At 39.3% G+C, this 16,442-nt stretch overlaps 1 protein-coding gene across 1 annotated transcript; it reads left to right on the forward strand.

Moving 5' to 3' along the window:
* Positions 1–1,993: 1,993 nt before the first annotated feature.
* Positions 1,994–4,643, forward strand: LOC146329768 (fibroblast growth factor-binding protein 1-like). Its single transcript, XM_084712673.1, has 2 exons — positions 1,994–2,121; positions 2,986–4,643. The coding sequence occupies exon 2, from the start codon at positions 3,013–3,015 to the stop codon at positions 3,745–3,747; it is 735 nt and encodes a 244-aa protein (XP_084568799.1). The 5' UTR covers positions 1,994–2,121; positions 2,986–3,012; the 3' UTR covers positions 3,748–4,643.
* The last annotated feature ends 11,799 nt before the right edge of the window (positions 4,644–16,442 follow it).

Here is a 16,442-nt window from a genome sequence, read left to right on the forward strand (position 1 = left end):
TATCACAAGTCAAAATGTCTGCTGTGGAAAAAAAAAATCAGATATTTTAGGATTTTTCCAGGATAAACAGACACCTTTAATTAAAGTGTTTGATTCTCTCCAGTTAAAACAATCCTACATTACCCAACTAAACACTAAGAACCCTGAGGACAAATTTACTTTTTAATTATCATTTGTTTATGAAACAGTAGCTTTGGACACTTTACTATTGCAGCCTTACTGAATATAAATGTACTGTAAGTGTGTTTTTATATTGCTGCAGTACAGCAGGTAAGATAAAGCTGAATCTGTAACAGCTGAGAAGACAAGTTATTTAGGTTGGCTCAACAGCGCGGTATGTGATATAGAGATATTGTTTTTGCAAATGACTTCATTTATAATAAATGAAGTGCATTTATAATAAATGAAGTAATTTGAAGCAGTAAGTCTAAGAGTAGCCGAGCAGGCCGCTTTATGGTCTGAGTAATGTAGCTGCTGGGTAATAATTTCACAATGGAAATGAATTCCTGCACTTTTGCCATTCCTTTTTCCCATGCAGCTGTATCATTACATCCAGGACATGTTTATCAAGTACATTTAATGCTTACAGCAGCCACACACACACACACACACACACACACACACACACACACACACACACACACACACATAACACTGTGGAGCAGAACGGGCTTCCATATTAGCTAACGTTAGCTGAGTTGATGTTAATGTTAAAGCATAAAGCGACATGAAAAAACTGTTACTGGCATGCTCTTGTTTTTAGTTGGCTTCAAATCAGGTTCAGCATTCACACATTTTCTTTTGGCTATCCCTCAATGTTACAACAGTAGTCCAACATCAACAAGTTCACCCAGTAAATACATGCTAAAGCACATAAAACATGGCAAAACTCACAGCTTGTAAAAAACTAAGTCGAAGACAGCACAAGGGTTTGACTGTCTAATATTGCAAAAAAGTAATAGCTTCCCAGTTTAAGTCACAGACAGTCGGAATTGATCCTTGATCCTGAACTGTTAGTGGCTCTCGTATCGCTTGTCACTTTTTTTGAAGCACTGATTCATTCATTTAACACACATTTAAGAGTAAACAAGAGCGGTCTAAAGTTAGCCATGAAAGAGGGAAAATAACATAAGAATGGTGGTTGTTGCATTTGTTTTCCATCCTGTGCATATTTGAAAATCGATGTTACTGCGACAGCCCTATTTATAACAGATTTATGGATGTTAAGACCTCCATTTCTGTGGTGTATGTTGGCTTAAAAGTTGAGACTGAAAGTTCATTCTTAGGAAATGGACGTAAGAAAAGGCAGTAACTCTCTTTTTTGACGGCTCTGTTTTAGACAACCGTTGACAGCTGACTACTCATTCTTCTTAAGCAGCCATTAGGCACTGCAAATGATCAAGAAGTCTTGTTTCAGCTTGGGACAACGTATGTGGGGGTAAACTTAATGTTGTGGCGGCATTGCAGTAGGTTCTTCACCATATGTTGCCTGGTGGACATCTGCACTCTGGGTGCACTCTTCAAGTTTGATTTATTTTTGTTTAGACATTTTAAATATTCCATAAGAATGTACTTCTTCAACTATACTCATTTTTAATAATCATTATCATACATTGTATTTTACAGATTTTATTATTATCAAGTTATCATTATCATAATTATTATTATCTGTTCTCTGCTTTGGCAACACAAGTGAAGCCACGTGCTGGTAAGGAGTTAAAAGAGAGGATCTCCTCAGCAGCTGATTGGTGGAAAGTCAGAGTCGAGCCTCCAAGACTGTGTGAGGTGGGGTTAAAATGTGGTTATCGAGCTTGTTTAACTTCTGCGCAGACACGTAGATCCATCACTCGGATTTACGGTCTCTTTGATCTCTGCCGAAGGCGGGAATTCAGTTTGGGCACGTCAGGTCAGGCCAGAACAAAACACACTCCCTTCCTCCTTCCAAAGAAAAAAAAAAAGATTTCTCTCAATGGATCTGCGTGGAGGTGCGTAAGCTACGTCAGTTGTGTTGTTGGGCGGGAGTGGTGGGCGTGCCGCAGCATCTATGTATGAAAGCCATGTGCGAGACCACAGAGAGCCACAAGACGCAGCTTTTACGCACAGAAACACTGGTCATTAACGGTAAGTTAGACTCGCTGTATGTGACTTTCTTGCATGTAGATCTGTTCTATATATAGTACACTTTAGTATGGCTCCGTTACTTTGCACATCAGGCTTTGAATTTACTGCAGGCACTCAGAAACTCGCAGGAACTCCGTTTTAATTACACCTTTTACGATGCGTAATAGAGTGTTTAAAACTTCATCAGCGGAAAAAGCGTTTATTTCTCGCAAAGTCACAATATAAACATTTAATATTTGTCTGGATGTCGTCTTTGCAAACAGAAAACAAGCAAACAAAAACAACCCAGTAGCCTGTAACTCATTGCAAACACCGTTCTGTACCCGGTGACCTGTTTTACTTCCATCACAGAGGCAAACGTGTGCAGTTACTTTCCATTAAGTTCATCACTTTTTATTATCATGTGCAATATTACTTTCCATTATTATTGTGGACACTTGAGTCTGGGAATCATGGACAATATTATTATGCATTATGTATCCTGCATCCTTTGCATTTACTCCCCATATAGTTTATATTTTATGCTCTATTACTATAATTTTGTGTTACTGTGATTTTGGAGCAAATTCCGAGGTTAATAAAGTTCTATCATATTTTATCTTATCTGATAGAGATATCACTTTCTACTAGATAGAGTAGAAAGCGTTGTTGGTAGTCTTTTTTTTCTGATATTGCCTTTACAGCTTGTCAAGGCAACATCTTCACAGATACCTTTACTTTTTACTTTACTGCCATGAAAAGTGTGTTTGCATGCCTTTTAAAGAGCTGTACAAATAAAATTGATTACTATTTATTTTTATCTTATCTTATCTTATCTTATCTTATCTTATCACCTTGTTTTTTAACCCTCCTCTGTCCTTTCAGATAATAACTTGTGTGCTAAAAGAAGACATGTTGCTGCTGAGGACCTTCGCTCCCTGCTTGCTGTTGTTCTTCCTCGGGCAGCAGGTCTGTCTGAGCTCCGCTGCGCGCAATAAGAGCCGAGGAGGAGGAAGAGGAGGAGGAAGAGGAGCGGACGAGACGGTGACCGGAGCCCCGGGTAGAGCGCAGAGGAGCGGGAACAAGTCCGCAGCGAGCGGCCGGGGGAAGTTCTCCACCAATGAGAACATGCAGTGCTCGTGGACGGCAAAAGACGTCGGGGACACCGTCAGTCTGTCGGTGAAATGTGAGGACCCGGAGGCTCGTGTTAAAGGCGGAGTGACCGACCTGAAGTGTGCATACAACGGTAACCCTCACAAATGTCCGGGGTATCAGTCAAACCCTAAAGGCTTCTGGAAGCAGGTGGCGCGCGCCTTCAGGCGGCTGCACGGGAAGGTGTGCAGGGATGACCGCGCGCTCATCAGGACCAGCGTGTGCAAGCGCGCGCCCCGGGACGCGCACTTCAAGCTGGACATCATGAGCTCCGTGGCGTCCGCGCAGTCCGGAGGAGAGGAGACCCCACAGCTGCTGCCAACCCGCTCCACCACCGCCTCCACCACCTCCACCGCCGCCACTGCGTCTAAGGGTCGACCCACCGCGTGCACAAAGCGCGTGGACCACCGTAAAAAGGCAGAGGAGCACTGCAGCAGCTCGTGGGCCAGTCTGTGCACCTTCTTCTTCTCCATGCTGCAGAGTGACGACTGTTAACTTCAGAGAGGAGGAAGACATGAGTTATTTTTTAGGACTGTCTGTTAAACAACGGTGACATCTATCAATCATTTTTAATCAATAATATTCTGATATTCTCTCCACAGTGTGCCTTTTCAGTCACCACACATACCATCATGCCATGGTTTACGTTACTAATGCAGATGAGGATGTTATCAAGTATTTATCAGATGTTTTGATTGAGTCTGAACTGAAGATACAACTTTATTTCCATTAAATGTGGTAACTTACTGTCAGGTAGCCAACTTATTTCAGTACAGTTGTGAGGCACTTATACTTTACTTGAGTATTTCAGTTAGGGCTGGACAAAATGGACTCAATCAAATATCACAATATTTTTGACTAAATACCTCAATATCAATATTGTGACTATATTATAGGGATGACTATTGGTGCTTTCACAAAGTGGATAAAAGCAAATAATAGAACAGCTAGAAAAGTCTGGTAAGTTCACATCACTTTACTGTAATGCAGCCTATAAAACAAGGTAAAGACAACACTTATGCCATATTACGATACAACAATATGCAAAATCTAAAATGATATCTAGTCTCATATCATGATATCAGTATAATACTGATATATCGCCCAGCCCTGATTTCAATTTTATGCTGCATTATCTGTCAGTTTCAGATTTCAATCATCCAAAACCTGAGATGAGAAAAATATGATTTATTATGACTAAACAGACGAAATTAGCTCCACCATGACCAACATCATCATTGAAATGCTGCTCACACATCAATTCATTAGTAACAAAAAGATTAAATAATTTAATATAATGATATAACACTCCAGAAGTGACCATTCTGTGTAGATAGTACTTTCACCTTTTGATACTTGATGTAAAATTTGCTGAATCTCCTTGAGTAAATTTTTCTTTAAATATTTTGTTTTTGTACTTGTCAGCTTTTTTTAATATAAGAAACATTAAGTTGAAGCAAAAGACATGAAACGATTATAAAACACAACAGCTACAATAAGTCATTGACCGACTCACCACTCTGGGAATCTTTCAAGTGCACATTTGACACCATAACATGAAAACATAAGAAGATACAAACACGCAAAGAAACTGCACGGGAAATTCATGTTTCAAAGTTTTGGATCTTGATGTTTGTTTTGTAGACGGTGAACTTGACTGTTTTTTATTTGTAATAGAGTTTTTTTTTTTAATGTGTTGTTTTATTCAAGCCAACAACCCTGAATACTTCATGCGCCGCTGTTAATCACACAGAACTGGAGATTGATTATTATAGTAGAGTGGTACTTTCTACTACCTCTGGTGAACCCTATCAGTCAACCATGTAAACACCACTGTACTGTATTTATGCACCACAAATAAATATTTTATATTTATATAACGTGTCCTGTTCATTTGAAGAATAAGAGGATTTGTCCTCTCATTGAGTCCTGGTACAATTCAGCTTGTTTGAGATTACCCAGAATCAAGTGTCATTTTTCTCCATTATACTGCAGACACAAGTTTTAACAGGCGTGTTCAACAGTGTTGCAAGTCCTTGGGAGGCAGAAGTCCTCTTGGTTTTTCATATATAAATACATAACCCACTCCACTCCCTCGCATAGACCCAGATTTGTCTTTTTGCAGGGGGGACAGGGGACCTTCATGGGTCAACAGTTATGACTGAAAAATATGATCACCATTCCCATACTTTATTATGTCTCCTGAGTTATAGATATCTGTGGTTTGAGACCATTTATTACACATATTTGTTCAAAATATAATATGACCACTTGAGAAGTGACAAAAATGGTTTAAAACAGGAACATCAGAGAGAAATACTCGCTGTGATCTGGTGTCAAAAACGTGAAAAGACATAACAAGACAAAAAAAACAGTAAAAGACATAAGACAAAAGAGACGTAAGATGAAAAAGACATACCAAGACAAAAGCAATGTAAAAGATGTAACAAGATAAAAACATATAAGACAAAAAACAGCATAAAAGGCAGCTACTTTTAATTTTGTACTTTGAGTTTACTTTCAGAGCCTGTACTTTTTCACTTTTACTTGAGTCAAGAGCTTGAATTGGTACTTCTACTTCTACTTAGACTTTTTTTTTTTTTTTTTTTTACACAAGTATCAGTACTTATACTTGAGTAAAGACTGTGGATTTTTGACACCTCTGCATACTGCATGCAAAAAAACTTAATGGTTCTTGACAAGCTTGCATGACATGGTTGGATTCCTTAGGTCAGAGGTTTTCACAGTGGGAGTGGGGCCTCCCCAGTGGAGCTCCAAACAGTTTCACGGGAGGCTTGATGAATGGAAGTGACAAAATATTACGCAAGTTATCAAAAGGAGATCACATAGAATAGCCTCGATGTGTGAGATTAAATTAAAGAGGCAGTTCAGAGATAAAGACGCTTGGGAGGGAATTTCATTGTTTGTCCCACTTTTCCCACAGTCAGAAACTAATAAATATCTTTGTACAGACCTTTTTGTATGTATTTGGTGTTATGTCAAAAATTGTTTAGTGTCATAAGTGACAAAATGGGCAAATAAAATTAAGTGGGGCATCTTTTACCAAGCTTTATCTGAGGGGAGGCTCACAGTCTCAGACTTTGAAAACCCCTGCCTGAGGACATCTAGGTTCATGATACCAGTATCTTCACTCTGACTTCAAAGTCTGCTACAGCCCCTAGTAATCTCGAGTAATGTTGGCCGATCACGTGGACATCCTATTGGAGTTGAGGAGATTCAAGCATGATGGTTAGATAGTCTGTACTGGCAGATTTTCTGACTTGCTTTGAGAAAAATAAAGACCTTTAAAGATTGAATAAAGCAACAATAAATGTGTATTCTGTATTTGTCATGAGTATATAAAGTTAGGTGTGAAAATCCTGAAAAAATGAGCAGCTGTCTCTGCTCTGAAATGCTGGGGGCGTGTCTGCTCTGCTATCTCAGTGTCAAACACCACTACGACCTGAAAACGACTTGAAACACAGACGCTCGGTCTAGCAGCTTTATTGGACAAGTTTGAGCCACCAGAGCCAAAGGACGGTGACGGGATGGTATTTTTTTTCTTCTTCTGTGTTGGGTTGTTGGAACTGAAGCGAGGTGAAGTGAACTGCTGGTCTGATTTGGACTGAAAGAGTCACTGAGGGTACGTTCATAACTGAGCGCTGAGGAAAGTGAGGGCAGAAATCGTCTTTGCCGGTCTAACTTCACAATTCAGTCCTGCACAGTTCTCAGTCTTTTCACGTTTTCAGCAGCTATTCTCTAAGATTTATAAAGTGTTTAGAAGAAAATTCTGAATTCCTTTTACACAGACTTAATTAATAAACCAAATTTACTTGATTAGTTGGAGATTTGATCAATTTACAGAGTATTCAGAGCAAAAACTCCCAACTGCTTCCCTCTCATTATAAACTTTATGTAAGAATACGCATTTTTTGGCAGATTAAACTGTGTGTATCATCCTGCTTACTCTTTCCCATCCACTGCTGCCATGCCCTCAGGTTACAGCACCACACACTCATGATGAAAGACTCTTTTTCATACACACAAGTGGAGTGATTGTACATGGCATCCAAATATAAGGCTTGTTCCCCTGACTTCCTGCAGCACTCTCTAATTACTTTCTCAGTGACAGCAGCCAGCTGCATTACGGCCCATTTATATATATATAGGAAGACTGGAGGTAAGAACTGCTATGATCCAGCTGTGTGCACGTGTGTGCACATGTGTGATTGTGTGTGTGTGTATAATGTGAACAAGTGCAACCCCAGATGTGAGTTTTATGCTTTCCGGTCTACTCTTGACCTCCCTCACCTCTGACCTGCTGCTCTTTGTCCCCTCTGTCAGACACTTAAAAAAGCCAACTGGAGAGTGATTTCCACCTTTTAACGGAAGTCCGCTCTCTTTGATGGCACAAAGGGGATATTTTTTGTAGACATATTGTTTTACCGACTCATTCTGCAGGGCTCAAGGACACATTCCAGGAAGGAGGAAGTAGTTAGAGGTTAGAGGTCAGGGGTGAAGAAGGAAATGAGGATACCATCCAAGGGTCTGTACTGTCTCCACTCCTACTAGTCATGTGGGTTTATTTATTTTATCTTCAGGCTCCTCGAGGCTTGATTAAAAAAAGAGGAGATCCACTGGCAGAATAATGTACTCCTGGATCAGTTTAGAAAGAGAACAAAAGAACTGCAGCGCTATAAATCAGACTCAGGGTGGGCTTTTAACCTCTCTGTTCTTTACAACATGGAGTTTTGTAGTTTGAGATTCTGATTCTGATATTTGTGCTGAAATGATAGTAATGTATGTAAGTCAGCAATTTAACAGATAAAATTACTAAACATTCCTCTCTTTCATATCATTGTAAACAGAATTTTATTGGTTTTGGACTGTTGGACAGACAAAACAAGCTCTTTGAGCCTTGGAAACTGCAATTAAGCAAACAACCTTCAGAAAAGTTCAGAGGACAACCTGGTAGCTCAGTTGGTAGAGTGTCTATCCTATATACTGAGGTCAGCTGGCCATTCACACTCCCCTGTTTCCACTTCTGGTGACCATTCGGACTCTGCTCTCCTCAGCATTCCCTGCTGCGCCTCCCCCATCCCGAGCCTGAAACATCCTCCTCCTAGCAGTCTAAAGCTCCTGCACTAGTGGTGTGACCATGTCAAGTCAGCTAATATGACTGCTAACTGCATGGCTAACTGAGATAACTGGCTAACTTATTAGTAAACAGTTGCTTATTTACACATCCAGCAGATGAAGCAAACTTGTCATTCATCGGGCGCCCAGTAGCTCAGTTGGTAAAGTGTGCGCCCCATGTATCGAGACTGTCAAACCTCAGCAGCGGCTTTGCTGCATGTCTTCCCCCTCACTGTCTTCCTCCATTTCCATCCATCCATCCATGTTCAACCACTTATCTGAAATCGGGTCACGGAGCTAACAGTTCCAGCAGGGGACCCCAGACATCCCTTTCCCTGGCTACATTAACCAGCTCTGACTGGGGGATCCCAAGGTCAGGCATCCCAAGGTCAGGATCCCAGGCCAGGGTGGAGATATAATCCCGCTACATAGTCCTCAGTCTGCCCTGTGTCCTCCTCCCAGCTGCACATACCTGGAACACCTCCCTAGGGAGGCACCCAGGTGGCATCCTTACAAGATGCCTGAACCACCTCAACTGGCTCCTGTCTACACAAAGGAGCAGTGACTCTACTTTGAGTTCCTCACGGATGACTGAGCTTCTCACCCTTTCCCTAAGGAAGAGTCCAGCCACCCTTCTGAGAAAACCCATTTCGGCCGCTTGTATCTGCGACCTTGTTCTGTCGGTTATGACCCAACCTTTTTTGTCACAACAATGCGGTAAAGCAAACACAATACCCGACTTCCTGTCCTATTAAATAAAGCCTAGTGAATGTCAGATGTCTCTTTTAGCTTTGTTTTTGGTCTCCACCACCTCCTAAGGAAAATTTCTGGCTCTTTAGCTGCTAAATGCGCCTCTATATTCACCAGCTAGTAGTGTCGGTCTGCTGTTTGGTCCTGAACACGTAGTGTGCATACAGTTTATAGAGCTTTTTCACTGAAAAAGAGTTGACTGCTGGGGCTGAAAATTATGCTATGAGAGCAGTCAGAGTGAACCAAAACAAAGACGCTTACAGACAGCTGGACAGCTAAACAATAAACTGAAACTCGCTGCAAAGCTCCTTAAAGGAGAAGGGAGCAGTAGATTCAGGTGATAATTCTCTGATAGTTTATCTCTGACTGAATCTTTTCACATCATTTGATACCTGGTTATTCTACAAAAAAAAAAAAAACATTGATGAAAGCTTCTTTAAAGTGCTCGGGAAAAAGTGGAAATTTGAACGCGGTCAGAAGCTCCAGAACAGTTACCAAAGTAAATGGACTGTTTACTCAAAAGCATTGTGAAGAAGTCACTCTGGGAAATTGTAATGGGCACCATTTGCTGGCCTTTTATGAAATAAATAAATAAATAAAAAAAAATCGATCTGAATCGATTTTCTAAAACTTTGACCGCTCCAACAACTGAAAAGTCCCAAAGATGTAAAGACTGTGTGTGTGTGTGTGTGTGTGTGTGTGTGTGTGTGTGTGTGTGTGGTATGTGAAACCTCTAGAATGTTCTGTGAGAGAAAATGGAAAGTGCTTTAAGTGGTTTAGTGGCAGTTGGATTGTTTTGTTCACTGTAAGGATGTGAAAATCAAGGAGGGTGAGTAACTAGAATAGAATCAAAATAAAAAAAACAGAAATTTCCTCAAACACAAACTCGCCACCCAAGACGTGGTTAGTGAGCTGTTAAATTGTGGGCGGGTGTGGTTAATGGGTGGCTTCCTGTCCGTAATACGAATGCTCGTTTCACACACTCAAAGGCCGACAAATCTGTGGGGCTGATTAAAGATCTTCTAAACAGATATGGGATTGTAGCATTAGTAACATGTTTGCTCATGATAATAGGGTGTGTGTCTGTGTGCAATTTCTGCCTCTATCATTAGTAGGTATTTGCAGTGGAATTTCTTTGTAGGCCGTGCCAACTCTGTTCAGCGTACTATCAAGATAAAAACAACACACAAACGCTCACAGAATTTCCAAACCACATCATCATAGTGAATAAAGATCAGAGTGGAGAAGAGATTTTCATTCACCATCACAATCTCTATTACGAGCTTTGTATGACTTATCTTATTATCTACGTCGGGCATCGGTGTTTGGTCGTGTAAGTGTCTGTATGTCTGTGTGTTCATCTGTCCACAGCTAATCTCACGTATTACTGGACCCATCAGCCTAAAACTTTTTGTGCACATGTATGACTGTGTGCTCAAATACCTCTCATGGTTGCTGTGTCCTCACTGTCTTGCTCCTTATGCTTCTCCTGTCGTGGCGCCTCCTAAAAATAGTTGGAATGAGCTGCTTGCACTTTCGATCAACACATGTTTGGTCTGGTGAGGACTGGCTGGTTTTATACAGACTGCTGACTCCTCACTCCTCTTAACTGGTCTTCAGGGACCACAAGTCATCGACAACTGCTAGGCTGAAAACAAGGCTTACCTAACTAGTCCGTTAGAGGCCAATTATTTCCCTTTGTCGTGTCTAAAAAAACGACATCCCTTGAAAAGTTTGATGTCAGCTTGAACTGGAGAATAATTTCATACCTGATGTTTTGTCATTGACAAAAGTTAGGCACAATATGAGATGAATAAATCCCTGTTTTTGTTTTATTCGCCACCATCTTGACTATAAGGTCCAGAGGAGCTAATTAAGTGAGATTCAGCTCTTCTTTGTTTGGGAAGAGAGAGGAAGGCAGGCAGGGGTTTTATTTTGTGTGGCGCTTTAAATAGATAACAAATTGTTCTAAATAAATAACAGTGTTTAAATTGAAATGTTTGGACTTGTCAAAGTTTCGATCTAAGAAAAAGTTTCAAATAAACAAGCAATTTAAAAAAGAAACCCAAACCAAGATTACTAAACTGTCACTTTTCTCTGGTACTTTTCAAAGCCCCCTCACAGCCACAAAAAAAAAAAAAAAAAAAAAAAAAAAAATGTGTTCACATGCTGAATAGGACTCCCCGTGACTAGTAAATCGACTTTGACATGTGGTGGAGTGCCCCTTTAATGCTCATTGTACAGTTTTCAGTGATGTGTAAAGCCTCTAAGTACACTAGGAACCCAGTCAAGACAAATACTCTCAAACTGTCAGTAATATCTTAATGAGGCAGGGAAATCCCTGAAGGAAAACGTATTATTGACAATAATCATCATCTCATCTGAGTCATATTTAGGTATGTGTGTCCTTTTTCCTACGCTTATATCCACTATAACTAGGTGCATGTCTCATCTTGTCCGGTTTTTTTTCTCACACAGGAAGGTCGAGTCAATGCTTTACAAACTAAACAAACACGTGTGAAAGCACTAACCTTTATCTCCTCGACTCAAAACAGCTTTGAAAAAAAAAACCTTTGAGGTTTCAGGCCTTTCAAGTAAAAGCATGATCCCACAAACAGCAGGTCTACCTCTGATATGATGCTCTCTATCTGCACATTAATCAGGGATTTAGACTGATGGTTTGTTTAGTTTGTCTTTTAACACCGACATTTTTCATGGACACATTTATACTGTAAGACTTTGATGTCAAAGCAGCTTGTCTTTACTAGATCTGGGACACAAAACAGGTTAAAATGCCACACAGATCCCAAGAAAAATATAAGATGTTGAAGTGTTTGCTGGATTTGCTGCTACAGAAAAGTATAAAGCAAAAACACAAGAGAAGGAGACTAAAGTTGAAATGACAACAATAAAGTTAAAGTCGGACTTTCAGTATTTGTGCCAGGCAATTAAGTTGAAATGTTCAGAATAAAGTCAAAATGTTGACAATTAAGTCGCCATATATAGAATTAAGTCGAAATTATGTTAATAAAGTTGAAATGTTGAGAATTAAGTCGAAATTATGTCAATAAAGTTGAAATGTTTAGAATAAAGTCGAGATATTGAGAATAAAATCCAAATCTTGACGATGAAGTGAAAATGTTAACAAAGTCAAAATGTTTAGAATAAAGTTGAGATGTTGATAATAGAGTTGAAATTTTGATGATAAAGACAATGTGTTGAGAATAGAGTTGAAATGTTGCCTGTAAAGTTGAAATATTGAGAATAAAATCATATTGTTGACTCCATGCACTGCCTTGTTTCTCTCGTTGTCGACACTCACTGCCGAGCACACAGGGTGATATTTTGCTTCTTGTGTGAAGGTGTTTATAATGTCATAATGTAACAAAAAGGGATCATATGATGTACATAACAATCGAAGGTCTGTCTGTACTCGGATTTTGCAACTGTGCATCAGTTAAAGGTCAGCTGCCCGCCTCCGAGGGAAACAAACTGTTCTGTGATGTTTGAAAACTGAGGTGGAAAAACTTCTGACAAAAATTCAGCAATCTGCTGCTTTAGAAGCCGTGAGAGTCATTATATTTAAATAAACCTCTGAAAGAAACGTTTAATTTAGGAATTTTTTTGTTGGTTGCCCCAAGTTGGTGCGTATTTTGGTTTTGAGTTCCATGTCTAGTATCTTTTCTTTTTTCAGTTTTCACTGTTACTGTCACAATGCCAGCCAGCTCTCACATTCTCACGTTCTCTTGTCTGCTTTGTTTTCTCTGCCATACACCAAATCTCTCCTCATTTCAGTTTCTGCCACTCCCTCCTGCCCTGCAGTGACTCCTCTTCCCGCCAGTCCCCATCACCTGACCGTCCCCACCGCCCACCTGCACACCAGTTCTCACTCTCTTCATCAGTCCTGCGGTGCAAAACATCAGCTCACTTCATTCATTCAGTTCTCTGATTGATCGTCCTGATTGTTCGTTGTGCTTCAGCCTTTTACAACCTGCCTGCTTCATGAACTTCTGCTCCCCTGTCTGACCCTCAAGTTTACCTGTAAAATGGGATAAGAACATTGAGAAAGAGAAGGAATATTGAACAGTAATACTGAGATAATTTAAAATGTTTTGACATTTTTTCTTCTCTCAGATGACAAACTTCTCTCAGCCCTCATTTTCCCATGTACACATACACCAAAATTATGAAATATGGAATTATGTTGCAAGCAAAAAAAATAAATATTAAGCTCAATCCCAGATCAAATGTATGTTCAAGGGCCTTGAATTTCATCTTCTGTATTTATTTTGTTTCTTGTCCTAATGTTTGTTATTGATGATGTTTCAAACGGAGCTGCTATGAGACAATTCCCAACTTATTATGACAATAAAAGTATTGATCAATCAATTAATAAATGTAAAAACAATGCAAAATAGATTTTTGCTTTCAATTTAAAAGACTCTTGAACACAGTTTTCTGCACTTACAGTCAAAGAATTAATAACATTGCTGTATTTAATCTTTGATTGCAAGTGCAGAAGACAGCGTGCAAGAGTCTTTTTGCACAAGTTTTTTGCTCTTTGATATTTTAGATTCTCCAAAGTAGCCATGCTTCAACAGCTTTTGCACACTGATGGTATAATCTGAACCATTTCTTGTAAAAAAAAAACTAAAGGAAAAAACACTGAATGAGAAAATATGGGGTTGATATATCTTTCTCTAGTAGCAGAAAACCCGCAGTGCCAGAGCACTGCTTTAGGAATTTGGGTATTATGGATTTATTGTAACTACCCACCACCAGATTACTCTCAAATCTATGGATTTGTGGTCATGACTTTATATCAAGTCATTAAAGTAGCTGAGAAAATCAGCTAGGGAGTCATACTCTTTGGCAGAAAACAACATTTGGTGGGAATGTCAGAAAACTGTGGATGCCAGTTCAGACAATCACAGACAAAAGTTTAGCAGGATGATGAAAAGACAGAAAACTTCCCACTAATGAACTTGAACTTGAACTACTATTTGTAGCTCAGCCTGTGTGATGAAGCAGAGGAGGGGCTGCTGGATGTCAAAGAGTGAGGGAAAGAAAAACATCAAAACACGACTCAACGCTCCACTAAGTACTTCAGATCTGACCTACAAAGCTGACCGGACACATGCCCACCCACAGACACCCAAAAACACGCGAGGCAGCAAGGTGGGAGGAGCTGGAGGTATTGTTCTTCCTGTGGCTCGAGGTGGCCTGACCCCACACCCTGCTGTTCAGACCTCGTTATTGGCTGCCTGTTTCTGTGGCAACAATCAATGACAACCGCCTCTGTGAAAAGAATAACAGAAAAGTAGTGTAACAGGACCTGGGATGACCCCTCCTTCAACCCGACTCTGAAACACACAGAGCAAAACATTTCAAGTAATTTTACTGGCAGCAGCCACCTCATCATTCAGCAGCTAGTTAAAGAAAGAGAAGGTCAACACAAGAAGTTAAAATCTAAACGAGGGTATAAAGAAAAGCTGACAAGGTTCTTTAGGTACAAAGACTAAAAGAATTAGACCTCACCACCACCGCCAAGAGATGATCTGCAGAACATCATGAGATGTCTCTACAGTGAATTATAATGCATTCAGAAGGCCTTACAACGGCGCTCATAAACACACATAATGCTTTCTAATGCACCATATCAACAGCCATAAAGCATTATAGATGTGATTTTCAATGACTTATAAGTTCAAGACGCTCCTGAGAGCAGGAGTCTGCAACCTTTACTATCAAAAGAGACATTTCTGAACAAAAAGGAACAAAGAAAATCTGTCTGGAGCTGCAACTATTTAAGTCTGTATTTTCCTCTGAGACTTTTCTTTTAGATTTGGCATCCATAGCTAGCCTAGGGAGACTGAAGACTAGCCACCGGCAAAGTGAAGGGAAAAAGGCACGGAGCTGTAGCAGTAGGATATGACACACTTGCCAATCCTCCCAGTTTTCCCGGGAGACTCCCGTTTTTCATTGACCTCTCCAGGCTTCCTCTTTGGATCACAGTTCTCCTGCATTTCTCCTCATTTATGACAAATTTTCAGACCTTTCTTTTCTTATGGAAAGCTTTGAAGTAAGAGGCATATTTTTTCAAGAGCAGTCTGAAATTATTATATTATTATTATACATGTTATATATTGTTATTGTATTGTATTGTTATTGGCCCCATTGTGTATTCCAGCTACTAACTGTTATTTATAAGTCTTCTGAAAAAAATGTGTAACACTGCTTGTTATGTTATTTTCATTCTTTAAAAGTAAATAAAGTCTATGAAACTCAAATTTTCTTCCCTGCTGTGATTTAGAAATGTTCCACATTTTTGAGGTTTCAAGGTTGGCAAGTGTAGGCTGACATACACTTTAGCTGATGAAAAAACTTTTTTTTGGTGTATAGCCTACACATTTTTACAACTGAAAGAAGGTGAGAATCACTATTGGCCAACAAAAATTATAAATAAAAATTAAAATGTTAAAATTAAGTGTTATTCAAAGATTTTTTTTTTTTTCCACTGGAGCGGGGCAAAATAGACACATGTGGCTCTGGGCCACAGGTTGACTACTGGAGTTGGGACTCAATTATAACAATAATATAATTATCTGCTATAATAATCCACAATGTTGGTTAGTAATTACAGGTTACAGGTTAGATAAGTAACAATTACAAGCCCAAATAACGTTTGAAAACATGTAATTAGATTATACTTGCATAGTCAAGCACTACTTGATTAGATTTTTCATTATGTCTTTAAAATGTGGCAATTATTTTTTATGATATCAAGCCTCTGTCAACTCATGAAAGGCATGTCTGGGTTTCTTAGACAATTGCTCCACTTTGTGGCAGACCTAGTCACAGAATAATGTAATTTAATTTTAGTATAAGGTGCAATGTTCAATGTTTCCTTTTGAAGTCATCCAGAAGTAACCCAAAAATATTTAAATATATATATATATATATATATATATATTTGTAATCCAATGGATGACATTCCTATTTGCAAAAAATGTCACATAATTTGTGTTCAGGAAGTGACTACCTTTCAAAGTAATCTAACCCTGATAGTCCATGCAGTATCATGGACTATTGACTAATAAGTAAAGGCTATTATTAATTACAAAGTTCTTATTGTGTCTCCAGGTCTATCAATTAGACAGAAATCATAATTCATTATAAGTCACATCTATGTTTTCTGTGTTTATAGCATATCAGAAAGAATAATTTGTGTTTATAAGTGTAGTCATAAAGGTTCATGAGAGAACAAATGCGTCCATCAGTTGTTATTGTTAAATCTTTTAGAC

This window comes from Lutjanus erythropterus, chromosome 3 (assembly GCF_056507025.1).
Source record: "Lutjanus erythropterus isolate fLutEry1 chromosome 3, fLutEry1.hap2, whole genome shotgun sequence".
NCBI classification, from domain to species: Eukaryota; Metazoa; Chordata; class Actinopteri; order Lutjaniformes; family Lutjanidae; genus Lutjanus; species Lutjanus erythropterus.

Excerpts from the sequence above, each read along its gene's own strand:
- LOC146329768 (XM_084712673.1), top strand. The coding sequence starts at position 3,013 with ATGTTGCTGCTGAGGACCTTCGCTCCCTGCTTGCTGTTGTTCTTCCTC.